The sequence below is a fragment of the Cottoperca gobio genome, chromosome 10 (genome assembly GCF_900634415.1).
Source record: "Cottoperca gobio chromosome 10, fCotGob3.1, whole genome shotgun sequence".
Lineage (NCBI taxonomy): Eukaryota > Metazoa > Chordata > Actinopteri > Perciformes > Bovichtidae > Cottoperca > Cottoperca gobio.
The window spans coordinates 19,944,836-19,961,000 of NC_041364.1; the positions used below are offsets into that span (position 1 = coordinate 19,944,836).

A 16,165-nucleotide genomic window follows, 5' to 3' on the forward strand; every position below is an offset into this window, starting at 1 on the left:
TGTCCTGTGAAGGCAAAACTAAGATGGTCTCTGTTTTTTGTAGCGCTGCAACGGTTATAGTAAGTATTTGCCAACTATTTTGATAATCGATTAAATACATTTTCAGCATCTCAAATATGGGGATTTCCTGCTTTTAACTGTTTTTATATCATATTAAATTGAATATCTTTGGGTTTTGCACTGACAACACAAGACATCACCTTGAACTGAGAAACTGGGATGGACTCTTCACTATTTTCTGCCCTTTTTGAGACCAAACTATTAATCTAGAAAAGAATCTGCAGATTGATAATGAAAATAGTTGTTAGTGGCAGCCCTAGTTTGCAGTGTAATTAGCTACATAGTTTTACCAGCTCACGTCAGACTCTTATAGGAAACATGATATAGAAACCACATGTTCTCTCCTGATCTATGTAAAGTCACCAAAGTTAAGTCCTGTTTTCCTAAAAGAGGTTGATGGGCGTTTCTGTTACGTGCTCCAAAAGAATGAAAACAAACTCAAGATGTCACGGAAAGAAATTCCACATGGCTCTGGTTGTTATGGCGACATATTAAACATGGCAACCAGCAGTGAACATAACAGAAAAACGACAGTCTGAGGATCAAACCAGAGGAACTCTCACAGCCTGAACCACGGATACAATACAAGTAATGGATTAGAAAGTACGTTTAATGCTAACAAAGCTGAAGTACAAGTGAGAAAAGGAAGTGAGCTTTACCAAATCCATTCACCAATAAATAATACGACATGGCTTGTAGTTGTCACTTGGAGGAAGTTGCTTGGATTTTTATGGTGAACTAATTTATGTCTTAACAAAACAATTCACAGCCGTTCAGAAGAAAATAAGGATGAGAGAATTAAAGAAACCGCAGGGAAGAAATTCACTGTTACAAGACCCAGCTAACGCCTGTTAACACAATTTTAAATAAAAATGCTGATGCATCTCAACGTGTATAACATATTTCACAGCACATACCATGTGGAAACTAGAGTCAGCTTTATTTCTTTAGGTTGGTTGGGGATAAATAAATGCTAGAAATCATTACAGGTAATATTAAAGCTCCAGTCCATGTATGACATGGGAGCCCAGCAAGTAGCAGTAACCTGCACACAGGCCTCAAGTCAGTGAGCTGGTGGGGAAAACCAAACAGGCCGTTGGTGCCTCGATGCAGTGAAAGGATCCCTGTGTTCTCCCAAATTCCAACAGCCACGTTTAAAACAAAACATTATTGCAGCTGCGACTTTGCATTCGTCCTCCCCTGACCCTCCTTTTTAATTGGATGTAAAACTCACTTTTGACAAAGTTGGCAGTCGCTTCTTTTTAAATCAAAGACAGTATTTAGGATTTGTAAAATGAGTAAAAGCTCAGAGTAGGTTGTGTTAGGGTTTTGAGCTCAGTCCAAGACCGCATCCACACTAATGCAGATCTGTTTGAAAATGTTACATTTGTCCAAATACTTTAAAGTTCCTAAACAGAAAAACACTCCACATCTCGCCTGCTTGGCATCAGAGTGCCACTTAAAAAGCAGCAGCGTGACACTTTTTCCAGCAGGTGGCTTTTTTTGCTGTTTTTAAAGTGCTTGTTTACAGAGCAACGTTAAAAAAATTGAGCATCATCTATGGATCACGATAAAATGTAGAAAATATGCTAACAATACAACAGCCGGAACAGGCATTTTCTTGCATTTACATTTATTTTTTTTCGGTTTGTCAAAATGCCGCCCTGTGTGGATGCAAGCTACAATGAAGGAGGAAAAAAAAGCCTCTTTTTTACATGTTTCTGCATCAAACATGTAAAAAATGTTCGTATGGCTGGAGTCAGCCTTCTTACCAGCAAAGTGGGTGAAGAGCTAATCCTCTCCTCTTAAAAGTCTGTGTTTTAGAGGCACACAGCACTCAGAGAAAGCTACAGCACTGAACTATCAATCAGGACAGGGAAGTGCCAGGAAAAGAGCAAGGCTCTATAAAGTGGCTCGGCTAAAGACTGCTCTGAACAGAGTGTTGCAATTAATCCACTTAAGTGCAGTTAAGGGGGTTTTCACAGCCAAGGTGCATTTGATTTGGTGTGAAGTGAGGTTGTTCCTCAGTAGCTGAATGGTTTCATCCCAGACAAAAGCAAGAGATTGTGTCAATGATCAATATTAAATGTGTTTTTCAAACAAGTAAAGTATCCACTAAAGTTGGCCAGTTAGCTCAATTAATTAATAACCTCACAGACCTCAAAGCCACTCTGCAGGTGTACAGATTCTGAATTGCCCATAAAGTATATTATTTAAATTGAATCACCTACTGTGTTCTAAATGGCTTTCACTATAACATAAATGATGATGATGTTTTTGTGTGTTGTGACTGTTGTGATGAAAGTTTCCTGCATCACACAGTGTTTAACAGTATTCTCCTCTTCTCTTCCAGGAGCCCCTTTGAAAGTGTGTCCGCAGGGTTTCTCCTGCTGCACGGTGGAGATGGAGGAGAAGCTGAGCCAGCAGAGCCACACGGAGATCAAAGCTCCCGTCTCCAGGCTTAGCACCAACCTACAATCCACCTTCAGACAGAGGCACGACCACTTTGACAGTAAGCAAACACACTTGCACAAACAAACACACCAGCCACTTTTCAGACTACGCTGTTCTTCCGGCCAGCACTTGTGTTGCATGATTTTTGACGGACGCCCCCACCTGCCAGTGCACTGCCCTGAGCAGAGACGGTCAGTCTGCATCCGTTGGCCCGTCCACCTGTCTCTCAACGTCTCAGCTCCCTGCCTCATCGTCCCCCCACTGCCCGCTTCCCTTCTCTCTTGAGAGACGTGCACGCTTCCAGACAGACCACACACATCTTCAGATTTAGTCTTCTCGTACTTCCTGTTCCTCTCTGTGTGTGAGCACATGTGTGTATGCCTGTAAATATTGGGATCAGGTTTCCCTTTTTTTTCTGAGGGTCGGAGAGCATGGGAACATGCAACAGTGCTGAGTCACTGAGGTAGCTTTGACTACCCTCAGCCACCAGGGAGAGGAGGACTGAAAAAAGATAGAAGGCGTCAGATTTTAAAGTTTCTGAATACATTACAATTGTGCTTGTTATGTGCGTGGTTTGTGTGTACAAATGCGGGTCAGAGACCTTCAGATCTTATGTGTCCGTGAAAGGGAGTGAGGTATAGTCAGTAACGAGGAGAGTGTGTATTGCAGCCAGATGTGAACAGGAATGTGACGTGTCGGAATGCAGTGGCTGCTCGAGCCGTCCCGCCCCTCTTCTTCTCTTCTCTTACTGCCCTTTGTCCCCATCTCATGCCCCACGCTCCCAGAAACCCCTCTCTTTGTCCCTCAGACCTTCCTTTCTCTTTCCATCCTGCACAATGTCTCTCTGTTCATCATGTTGATCACCTGCATGTAGTTCTTTAATGTATGAGCTTGTTTTTGTGCTTAGTTCTCTCCGCTACAATATTATTATGCCCTTGCTGCCTTTTACACAATTCAGCCAGCTCTTTCTCATTTAATCATTAAGTTTATTAAATGACTGCAAATTGTGAAAAATGCCCATCACAAGTTCCCAGAGCCTGTGGTGATGTTTTGTCTGGCCAACAGTCCTGAACCTAAATATATTCAGTGTACTGTCATAAACACACAGATGATCAGAACATATTCACATTTTAGTTGTAGAAACCAGTGAACCTTTGCTTAAACATAACTTCAATGTCAATATCTCTTTTATGAAAATACAGTTGCAAATAATCTGACAAAATCAAACCTTTTCCTCACTGGGCCTTCTACATCTACCTTCGTTAATGCTTAACGTCTGAGACTGTAGCAGTATGTGCAAGAAGAAGTGGAGAAAGAGACCTGTCTTGTAGCTGCTTTGCATTTGGTCTATTGGGGCTGCATGGTGAAGTTTTTATTGTCTGCACATTTAATAATAGATGTGTTCCTGTCTGACTGTTAAGCATCTGAGGAAATGGCACAACTAAAAAGGAGTTCTCCGCCTTTTGATTTTGAGGAACTCATACTTGAACCGTAATTGTCTAGACTTTTTTTACATAACTATAAATGTGGCTTCAAAGAGTTTTTTCAATCAGCTTAAATATTGTTAATATCGTTAAGATCTAATGCAGATGTAGTGTCATCTATTTGACCAAGAGGGGGCAGTCCTCAAGCTGACAGTGAACCCCCCCCCCCCCCCCCAAAAAAAAAAGAATCGCTGCTGCTGAACTGTTAGATGTGGGATCTCTCTACAAAGGACTGCTGTGCTCTCTTCCACCTGGGCCATTAGACCGTCTCTCACTGGATACGGTGACAGGCTCAGGTTGCCGTCCTATTATTTCTCGTTGTCACATTGAGACAACCTGAAGGACCCGCTTCCTGTCGGTGAAACCGGCACAGGAAGTGCTACATTGCATTTGCTGTTACTGAAGAGGACTGTCACAACGATGACGTCATTTAATCGCTCACAAGAAGTGGGATGCACGTGTGCGTAACCACAGCTGCAACTGTAAATGAAAACAGACACAACAACATGCACTCAAACACTGGCAAACTCAGGAAGTAGTGTATGTGATTAGGCCGGCTCTCATCATGCGCCTGGAGCTAGGAGTCATGGCCAATTAAGACCAGGGCCAGAAATAGTTCTCCCTCTCTGTGTGTTTGTCCTGGCCTCAGCCTGTCTGTCCTGTTGCACTGACCCCATCCAGCGGAGCAAGCCCATGTCTGGGATTTAAGCACTTGGATTAAGGCCCCACACACACACACACACACAACACAGACACACACACACACACACACACACAGACACACACACAGACACACACACAGACACACACACAGACACACACACACACATACACATACAAGACATCCGAAGCTCTACAGTCCAACAGCAGGAGGGACAGAATCTCATCCCATAAGAAAAGGGAGAAGCGCAGGGACTAATTGGCACAAATAGGATGCAATTACTGCCTGGGCTGGGATTGGGAGGAGCAGAGTTTATAGGGACACGGGTGGGGGATGCAGGGAGAGGGGGGAAGTTCCTGGGAGGAGGAAGTAGGAGGGAGGAGTGGGAGGAGATCAGTCAGCTCCTCTGTTCCCATGATGGATTGGGCCTAAGATCATCGCTCATAATTTAGGGCCTTCTCTGCAACATGTGGAAATGATGACAGGGTCAGGGAAGGGAGTAAGGAAAAGAGGAATACTCACAGGAAGCCAGGAGTTGTCCTTCTTCCTTACATTTTGCAACAGTTTACACTCTCTCCCGTGTAACCTTTCACCCAGATTCTCTCAGACCATTGGCTGAGCGACAGGCGCTTTTTTAAATGGAAAAATCCTGAGGGAGTGTTCAGCCCCTCGGCCCGTTGGCAGGCGGCTGTGTGTCATAAACTGTTTTTAATGACAATGCAAGATGCCTGTGTAATGCTACTCATACTTCAGACTTTCAGCATGGGCCAAAGAGCTCCCCCCCCCTTCTGCTGCCACCAGTCACACAGACACCCTGCTCAGGCCGCTCTCTTTTTTTTAACCAGTGGGTTTGTCCAAACTCATTACAGGGCTTATCTGTTTAGCATATAGGCATTACCGCTCTAATAAACTGTAGTAAAGAAATATAGAAGGTTCGGGTTGTCCTCCTGCTTCGTGGCTCTTCCTCCTCCTCTCCACCTCCTCTGTCTCCTTTCACTGACTTTAAACTTGTGGCTACTATGACATTCCAGGGGTGGGGGTGGACCTTTTGTTTTAATCTCTGTCAATGGAGCGTGGAACTTGGTGCCCTCTCCCCTGGCTTTGTGTGTGTGTGTTGGAGGGGGGGTCAATGATGGCGGGGAGGTAAATGGAGGGGCTGCAGTGTTTCCGGTATCCTTGGCGACACAGTGGGGATTTGGAGTTAAAAAAGCCCTCAACTTAACCCACCCCAAGCCACCCTCACCCCTCCCCTACCTCATTTTTTTCTTTTTAGTGTGTCAGTCTGAAGTGGAAGTGACAGGTGTGTGTGTGTGTGTGTGTGTGTGTGTGTGTGTGTGTGTGTGTGTGTGTGTGTGACTCCCTCTGTGAGAGCATGGGAACTTTACATTTCAAAGCCAAGCAGAGGACACCCAGACAAACTGCAGTGGGGACAGAAGTTTTGTGCGCACGGGGCAGCGAGGGACAGACGTAGAGCGGATATAAAAAAACCCAACATGAGTGAAAGGGGGTGAGTGAATGCTTGCATGCACAAGGGACTGAAGGTGAAGCATTTTTCAGAGACTGAGGAATTCTCATTTTGTTCAGATTAAGAAAGTTGGTGGGTGAGGCGGGGGTGTCCGTGGGAGAGGGGGCCTGGATTATTGGGGGTGGGGGGAAGGCGGTGAGGGGGGGTGATGGACATTCCTCAGGATGAAGTAGGTCATTGTTCCCTGTCTCTAGTGAAGAGAGCTCTCTGAAGGAACTGATGAAGTGAAAGCAGTAGAGGGAGGGAGATGCAGGGCTGGATGGGGGGTACAGGTCCATATACGGGAGGGGAGGGGGGTCGCATTATTCAGTAATCCTATTGAAAATGCCTCTGAAGGACAGTCTAAGACAAGCCTGGAGAAAGGAAGGCGAATGGAATGTGACAACAGAAAAATGCCATTGATGGTGGTCAGTTTGAAGCGGCTTGATGTGGAGAGACGTCTCTGCTGAATGGCAAGTCTACAGAGCCAGGAGCAGCGGCGCTCCCATACTTGGCCGCTCATTCAGCCTGACAGAGATGCTCCGGCTCCACCTTTCACCCCCCCCACCCCCTGCTTCACTACTCTCATCCCCTCAATTTCAACCATCCCTCTCCCCACAATACATTCCTTTGCCTCTTTATCCAAGATTTTATTCTTAAGCTGCTTCTGTTGAGATACTTAAATTGTCAGGACATGGGCACAGGTGAAGTGGAATAACATCAATCTAGACTTCAAATGGTGGCAGCAGCGCAGGCATAGAGCCAGAAAGCAAAGGTGTCCACATCTTAAGATGTACTACAATACGGCCTTGTGGCAGCAATATTGTACTTTTGAAATGTTCATTTTGTCTGATAACAGCAACAAATAGCGTATTTATATACACTGTGGTCAAGCTGGAATCTGTATATTGCAATAACTTGATGAAAGCCTCACAATGTGTTTGTGTGTTCCCTTATGTTTTATAATGGGATACCCACAAAGTGTGAATTTACTGTGTCCAAACAAGTACAATCATAAGAAGTGATTGAGTTAAGGATTGATAAAATCAGTCTCTGTCGATGTCCCAAGCAATATGTACTAACTCAATTTCCTTTGTGACATGTTTTTAAAAAGTCCCTCCCTGTAGACTGACATGAAATGTTAACAATGTAAAATTGTTTGTTCTGGCTCTTTTGGCAGCCTCAGCGTTTAGTCATCACACTAACCCCCCATCCCCCCCCTCTCTTTTCTCCACAGAGTTTTTCCGTGAGCTTTTGAAAAATGCAGAGGTCTCGCTGCACAACATGTTCGTGCGAACATACGGGATGATGTACGTTCAGAACGCGGAACTGTTCAAGAACTTCTTCAAGGCCCTGTCTCGATACTACGTGTCCGGCAGCGCAGCCGTCAACCTGGACTCCATGCTGTCGGACTTCTGGGCCGACCTCCTGGAGAGGATGTTCCGACTCGTCAACGTGCAGTACGAATTCAGCGAAGCCTACATGGAGTGCGTCAGCCGGCACACAGAGCAGCTGCAGCCCTTCGGCGACGTGCCGCGGAAGCTCCGTATCCAGCTGACGCGGGCCTTTGTCGCTGCACGCACCTTTGTGCGCGGCCTGACGCTCATGCCCGAGGTGGTCAATAAAGTTTCTACGGTAAGGCTTGTGAAGCAGTTGTCTTTGCAGTCATTCTACTACCGGACACTTCAGTGTTTCCAGAAAGCTCTCCATCACTCCCTTCTGTGTTTTCTCACTTCATACCTCGGGATAACTGGCTGCAGTCCCTGATAGCATTAACCACGTTCACTGTTCTGGTATGGCATGTTTTTCCACTGCAGTGAGAGATTAGATTACACTGCTTCGTGGAGTTGGCTTATAAAGTTAATGGTGATGCTTTTTCAGTCTTAAGTATGTGTCCATGATAGTGTTGGATGAGTGCTATGGGGAAATGATAACAGTCTGCTAACTGCCCCCTGCCTCCTCCAGGTCAGTGCGTCTCCCAGCTGTGTGCAAGCGGCCATGAAGATGTTATACTGTCCCTACTGCTCAGGCCAAGTGGCCCTGAAACCCTGCCAGAACTACTGTCTGAATGTGTTGCGTGGGTGTTTGGCCAACCAGGCCGACTTGGACGCCGAATGGAACAACTTCCTCGGTAAGTGGCCATTGTGCGAGCAAGGACACCTTGAGCAGCCATTATCAAACTAACCTGAGCGAGAGCGCATGCTGCTATTTGATTTGGCACCAAAGTGTATTTATAGAACTCCGTGCTTCTGTGTTCCTTTTACAAGTTGCCACTGCAGTGCTCATATTTCACCAAAGAATCATTAACGTTTGATCTAATCTACTTCAGCCTTATCTAAACATGTACCCCTCTTTTCCCTTGTGGCAATGAAACCAGTGTGACATGATGGGTATGGTGGGATGATGGAACTGGGGTAATTGGATGAAAGATGTATAATTTCTTCCCCAGTGGGTTTATTGCACTCAGGTTGTGCATTTAACCAAGCAACACAGTGTTTATTGTAAAAAGAAATTCATGTACAAACGTGTCCCTCATTCTTTACCATCTTGTATAAGTAAAGGGAGAGAGGGAAGTTGTACATGTTGTGACCCACAGGATGAATGCAGCTCCTGTGTTGTGTAAACACAGATCAGTTTCATTACACTCAGGGTGGTGCATATGCCCACTGTTCTCCTCTCTATGTATTATATTTATTCTACATGACAGTCATGTGATGTTTCCTGCCTTCTATACCAGCAATACATGCGTCAATCCCTGGCTGCTGACACTGCCACTGTCTGTGGAGGCGTCTGGTTTCTGCTGCCTCCTTCCTCACTTGTTCACCGGTGAACAATCTCCTGCTCTTGGGCATGTGCTTCCCCCTAGTGGCAGCCTTTTGTAACATCATGCTTGACTGAAGAATTAATTAATACATGTCTTGTTCCCCTTTTTTAATTTGATGTTCTCACGTTCTGGTTTTCAGACGCCATGCTCAGTCTAGCCGAGAGGCTCGAAGGTCCCTTTAATTTCGAGTCTGTCATGGAACCCATCGACGTGAAGATTTCCGAGGCCATCATGAACATGCAGGAGAACAGCATGCAAGTGTCTCAGAAAGTCAGTATCATTTTACAGTGGTTTTTAAATGAAAGACAAGAAATGAGGAGATCAGTTCCACTAAGTTCACTTTTTCATTTCTGACAGGTTTTCCAAGGATGTGGGCAGCCTAAACCAAGCATGGCCTTCCGATCCAAACGTTCTATCAAAGACACAGGCTTTAACGGCCGCTTCCGACCTTACAGTCCCGATGCAAGGCCCACTACCGCCGCCGGGACGAGTTTAGATCGATTGGTAAGGACGAGGACAAACTCGGAGCACGAACAGAAACTGCTGCTTTGCTTTAAGTCGTTGTGTCTGAATGTTTCTTTGCGTTTTTTCTATGCAGACAAATGATGTGAAGAAAAAGCTGAAACATGCAAAGAAGTTCTGGTCCACATTGCCAGAGACCGTGTGTGCAGGTGAGAGGATTGCACCTGGGGACGAGTGCTGGAACGGAACAGCAAAAAGCAGGTAAGGGTTACACACACACACACACACACACACACACACACACAGACACACAGAGAATCAAAATGTTACTTTATTTAAAGTATTGTAAAATAATCCAACATCTTGACTAATTCTCACTCATAGGTACGAGTCAATTGTCATTGGCAATGGACTGGCCAATCAGGTATCAAACCCTGACGTGGACGTTGACATAACGAAGCCAGACATTGTGATTCGCAGTCAGATCGCAGCTTTGAAGGAAATGACGAGCTGGCTCAAAGCTGCGCACAGCGGCAATGACATCTCTATTGATAACGGTGAGGGGGGTTAACTTTATGATCATTTCCTTATGACGTCATTTCTTAGTTGTACACATGTGACCCTTGTGTCTTTTTATTTCTAGATGAGGATGGCAGCGGAGGAGAGGAAAGCGGCAGCGGTTGCGACTCGCCATCATGCGACACGGACCGGGACATCTACTTCTCCACTCCGCCAAACCCCGGCAAACCCCGGGTTGTACCAGTAATTGTGAGAAAAGATCAATCAGCTGGGGGGGTCGCCTCACAGGGAAGCATGGCGCTGGCGCTCTGCGGGCTGGCCCTGGCCCTGCTCGCTCCCCACTTAAGATAAAACTGGCTGGGCAGGTAGAGGAAGAGAAACAACCAGGAAATGACGGAGCGAAGGAGGAAACTGTCAGAGAGACTTTAAAAAGACTGCCTTCAGGACCTTGGACTGTCCGCCTTTGGGGGGAAAGACTCTTCTTAATATTACAATAACTTCACTTTTAATTATTTGTTTGTATGTTTTTAAGGACATCAGTGTACAGCAATACGATTTTCTTCCCAAGAAATCCACCTTTTATCCCCCAGATAAACCTTTACTCCTTATCGCTCTTTTGGAGCTCCACTATGCTTCTGCTTGCAGCGTTACAAACATCATATAATTGACTTGTTTTGGCAATTTATTCTCATAGTACATTATTGTGCCTTCTTCAATGATTGCCGTCTGATATCTAAAAAGCAAGCCGGATGTTTGGTTGAACATCGAATGCCTGTGGTGCGACTCATCTTCATATTTCTGAGGATCTTCTTTCTTTCCATGATCAACAAATCATGTAATGTTGTTGTGAATGTTAAATATTCATAAGTCATTTGAATGTGCATACTGTGAATGTGTGTGTCATTTACATACATCAGCCAGTCACATCTCAACTAAGGAACAGTTGGAGCTTTTGTTCGCTTTTGCTTTGGAGAGACGTTAAAAATGATTCTCAGAAATACAGCGAGAGACGTTACAGCACAGGAATTTATGTTTGACCTGGAGATGGAATCCTTCTTTAGAAGAGCTTTTTGGGGCGCTCCACAAGCCCAAACATGCATATTGTATGCCTGCTATGAGCATTATCACAACTTTTAACTTCCTTCATTAATTTCTAATTTAACTTCCTCAGTGTAAACAGTTCAAAATAAGGTCATACCTCATGCATGCGTGCTGTAATTGTCAATGCAAGCTGGTGATGTTGAGTTGAAAGTGTCTGATAGAGTTGGTCAAAGGTAACTGACGTGGAAGGAGGAGGACTCCCCTGGCATTAACCCTAAAGAAGGCAAAGCTGACAAGTCCTGAATGGTACTGTAAAGCTCAGTTCAGCACAGAGGATCTGACTCTATGCAGTCTTACTTGTATGAAAAGAGAAGGTGGCGACATGTATGTTCACATTAAACTAGAGAAGAGGAACAAAAGACAGTGCTTTGATCAAACAAAATCAAGAAAAGATTATTTTAATACAGGGTTTTATGTTGAAGAGGTGTTGTAATGTTTAGCTATTTTTGGTATGAAGATATATATTAGGTACTACATTGGATTTTACTGCTAGTTTTAGGTGGTGGAAGACTTTTGGTCAGTGTGCACAGTTTTTTGGTGCCCGGTTTATTTCGCCCGCATCCCCCGTCCCACAATACACACTCGTGCCTCTTAAGGGGCCTGTGTCGGTATAAATGGACTCATATGATCTACCTATCCTCATCCTTTCAACTTGAGGTGGAATGTTGAAGTATTGTCACAAGTGCTACCAAAATGAATGCAATGTATGGTGCCTGATCTTTTTTTTTTTTTTTTTTTAATAACCTTGGTACATTATTAGCAACTTCTTGAGGTAAAAAAAAAAAGACTAGTTGTTGATGATTTGTATCTATTGTCTGCTCAGATTCCCTGTCGGGTTTTTTGAGTATTTTGTTACCAGCTGACGAGCACAACATAAGATTCTTTCTGTATCTTCTAATTTGATAATCGGGTCTGTAAGTTGCCATTTCATCTTTAAAAGGATGCTGCCTCGTGTAGCTTTTGTACAGTAACTTATGCATGTATTTGAATGGCATTGCAAACATGCTTTTTGAACTGACATAGATGATCCAAAATACAGTATTCAGAATGTTTCGATATGAAAGATTTAGGTGAAAATTATTAATTTCTAATTGATTGAATTGATACAATTTGGGGGCTTTTGAATATGCATTTTGTAAAAACAGAAAAATGGATTGGCTTGTGTCACCTTTGTCTGCAGGTCTGAAACCATTGGCTGCAGTTACCGATGTTGTAAACTGGACACAACCTTGCTGCCTGCTGTTAGGCTTTGAAATTGACAGGTTGATTGTAAGCTTACATGAAATTTTCTTTTTTTTAAGGTGATGTTACTAACTAAAAACAACGAGGACATCAATTTTAAGAATCTGACATCAAAAGATTCGATTCAAACAACTAAGCAACCCACATAAAATACTGAAGCCTTAATTTAAAAATAATGAAGCTGTTGTTCCGCAGCTTGATTAGGCATTACCTCTGCATATGACCGGTTCAGTTCATCTGATTGTTGTGTTCCGCCAACATTTCTACGAGGGCTTGTGCATGCGTTTGTGTCATGTGGAAGAAGTTGTGTCGTGTGAAGAAACCCAACTTTCTGAGAGTCAGAGTTTCGGGTGACGATGGTAAATGTCTGTGCTTGCGGGCCAGGGCAACAACATTTTCCGGCTGGCAGGAGTTGGTCCGGCTGCTGGATGTTGTTCATTCGATCCACAGAGCAACTTCAGTGCAGTGACTTAAAAGTTGAGTTGGACAGGTGTCTAAAGCCTTCCATCAGCCTTTGGCCCACAACAACAGAAAGGACTCATTTTCTGAAGAGAGACTGAGTGACTGACTGAGAAGAATAAAAAAAAGTGTAAATAAAGAGCAGCCGGTTTAGATGTCTCTAAAAGAGGCCGTAACAGTACACCAGATTTTTACTTGTCAGAGTATCTCCTAAATGTTATGGAAAAACAAGATGAGATAGATGTTAAATTGTAAGAGAAAATGTATATTAAACAACATTTCTTAGTCTTGTAAAAATAAAGACTGCCAATATTTAAACTTTTGTAAATGGTCTCATTTGTATCTACACTCTTGATTGACTGGTCTACAGCTTCAGGTAAGTCACAGTGAAAGATAATCGACGGATGATGGATTTTGTCTAAATAAAGCTGATGAAAAATGCTAGTTTAACCGTGAGCCTTTAAAAAGACCATAGACGTTTATTTGTATCGGAAAAGCATTTTTTTTATCAGGACTGGCATGCAACAGCTAACATGTTTTAGGAGGCTTTAGATTTGTAACTGCAGTTAAATGACTTGAAGCTACAATATAACAAAGACTGCCACTTCTCCCGTCCCATAATTTAAATTCTGTCACATGGTAAGATATTGAGTATGGCCCATCAGCCAATTCTATTAACGTACAGAACAAATGGCTTTCTCGTCTACAAAATGGATATTCTCAGTATTTGTTCCTCCATATCCTATAGTTTTTAACGAAGCATCACATTAGAAGACGTACAGTTAAGTCCATAAATATTTGGACATTGACACAATGTTCATCATTTTGGCTCTGTACACGACCACAATGGACTTGAAATTGAAAAGTGCAGACTTTCAGCTTTAATTTGAGGGTATTTATATCCAAATCAGGTGAATGGTGAAGGAACTAATTGGACAATTGGCTGTTCAGCTGTTCCATGGCCAGGTGTGTGTTGTTTCCTCATTAGTTCATTTACAAGGAGCAGATAAAAGGTCTAGAGTTCATTTCAAGTGTTGTATTTGCTTTTGACATGTGTTGAGGTCAACTCTCAATATAAAGTCCAAAGAGCTGTCACTATCAGTGAAGCAAGCCATCATTATGATGAAACATCAAAACAAATCCATCAGAGAAATAACAAAAACGTTAGGTGTTGCCAAATCAACTGTTTGGTACATTCTTAAAAAGAAAGAACGCACTGGTGAGCTCAGCAACACCAAAAGATCTTGAAGACCACAGAAGACGACTGTGGTGTGACAGAAGAATTCTTCTCCTGGTGAAGAAAAAGCCCTTCACAACAGTTAGCCAGATCAAGAACTCTCTCCAGGAGGTACAGTCGGTGTATCTGTGTCAAAGTCAACAATCAAGAGAAGACTTCACCAGAGTAAATACAGAGGGTTCACCACACCATGTAAACCATTGGTGAGCCTCAGAAACAGGAAGACCAGATTAGAGTTTGCTAAAACGCATCTAAAAAAGCCTGTAAAGTTCTGGATCAACATCCAATGGACATATGAGACAAAGATCAACTTGTACCAGAATAATGGGAAGAGAAGAGTATGGAGAAGGGAAGGAACGCTCATGATCCAAAGCATACCACCTCATCAGTGAAGCATGGTGGTGGTCGTGTAATGGCGTGGGCATGTATGGCTGCCAATGGAACTGGTTCCCTTGTATTTATTGATGATGTGACTGCTGACAAAAGCAGCAGGATGAACTCTAAAGTGTTTCGGGCAATATTATCTGCTCCTATTCAGCCAAATGCTTCAGAACTAATTGGACGGCGCTTCACAGTGCGGATGGACAATGACCCAAAGCGTACTGTGAAAGCAACCAAAGAGTTTGTTAAAGAAGTGGAATGTTCTGCAATGGCCAAGTCAGTCACCTGACCTGAATCCAATTGAGCATTTCACTTGCTGAAGACAAAACTGAAGGGAAACTGCTCAAAGAACAAGCAGGAAGTGAAGACAGCTGCAGTAGAGGCAGAGCATCACCAGGGACCAAACCCAGCGTCTGATGATGTCTATGGGTTCCAGACTTCAGGCTGTCATTGACTGCAAAGGATTTGCAACCAAATATTAAAAGTGACAATTTGATTTATGATTGTTACTTTGTCCAATTACTTTTGGTCCCTTAAAAAGGGGATACCACGTATACAATGTGTTGTAATTCCTCCACCATTCATCTGATTTGGATGTAAATACCCTCAAATTAAAGCTGAAAGTCTGCACTTAAAGTACATATTGATTGTTTAATTTCAAGTCCATTGTGGTCGTGTACAGAGCCAAAATGATGAACATTGTGTCAATGTCCAAATATTTATGGACCTAACTGTATGTCCACTAAAGATAATGAATGTGACGCATGAAATTACAATAAGTAATTTAATTATTCTTCACTTAAGGTATTAAGCTATGTCCCGATCATCACTCAGTGTAACAGAGCTCTAGTTCAGCTGCTCAGATCTTTTACTCTTTACCAGTTCTTTCAGTCGACAAAATACATCCAGTGTGTTTTCCAGACACTGGCTGTCTCTACCTTGCAGTACCTCAAGTACATGCACAATTTGTTTATGATCCTGCTGTAGATTCTGGCACACATGTGAGACATTTCTATACACATGTTAATGTTATTGGGTCAATACCCACCCCAGCCACAGCCACAGCCTGTTCACCCTGCTGCCATCTGGCAAGTGATTCAGAAGTACCCGCTGCTGTACCACCAGACTACAGAGCAGTTTTTTTCCTCAGGCTGCGAGACTCCTGAACTCCGCCTGACCTCATTCTCTGCACTCCACCATAAATAAATGACATGGAACTGTCTATAATGCTTATTTTGTACATTACTATACCACCTTTTGAACTATCCTCATTGCCACTCTTACAAAGTCTGTGTAGTTGCACTATAGTTTAATTATTTATTTATTTTTACATATAAATATATTTTTAATTAAAGTTTTTATTTATTTAAATGCACACAGACAGTGTTATTACTTTTAGTTACAAGATATCCAAAGACCCATTGTCATATTGTGTATATTTTATGTGTGTATTAGGGCTGTTGCGATATACCGATACTAAAGATAACCATGATATTAAAAATGTTTAATATTGTTAACATGTTAATAATACACATTATTTTATATTATCATGTAAATAATCCAGTGCTTATTAAATAATGTGTGTATCCTCCCTACCTCCGTTTTTTGAGTTTTAAAAAAGCAGACAAAACGCACAATAAATAAAGTTAAAGATGAATTTAATTGATAGTATTATTAGTATTATACATATATACCATTTTAAAAATTTCTATAGATATATCACGATAATATTGTTTTTGTGAATCTTTAGGCCGCGATAATTGTGTAGTGAAAATGT

The 16,165-nt window shown here is 42.8% G+C and overlaps 1 protein-coding gene across 1 annotated transcript in view; it reads left to right on the forward strand.

Moving 5' to 3' along the window:
- Window positions 1–13,088, forward strand: part of gpc4 (glypican 4) — a 30,282-nt gene extending 17,194 nt beyond the window's left edge. The window contains exons 2-9 of the mRNA XM_029441681.1: window positions 2,414–2,572; window positions 7,401–7,798; window positions 8,129–8,294; window positions 9,127–9,257; window positions 9,345–9,491; window positions 9,586–9,710; window positions 9,834–10,006; window positions 10,093–13,088. Of these exons, the coding sequence (XP_029297541.1) occupies window positions 2,414–2,572; window positions 7,401–7,798; window positions 8,129–8,294; window positions 9,127–9,257; window positions 9,345–9,491; window positions 9,586–9,710; window positions 9,834–10,006; window positions 10,093–10,319 (1,526 nt within the window). The 3' untranslated portion in view covers window positions 10,320–13,088. The remainder of the gene's footprint in view (window positions 1–2,413; window positions 2,573–7,400; window positions 7,799–8,128; window positions 8,295–9,126; window positions 9,258–9,344; window positions 9,492–9,585; window positions 9,711–9,833; window positions 10,007–10,092) is intronic.
- Window positions 13,089–16,165: the final 3,077 nt, after the last annotated feature.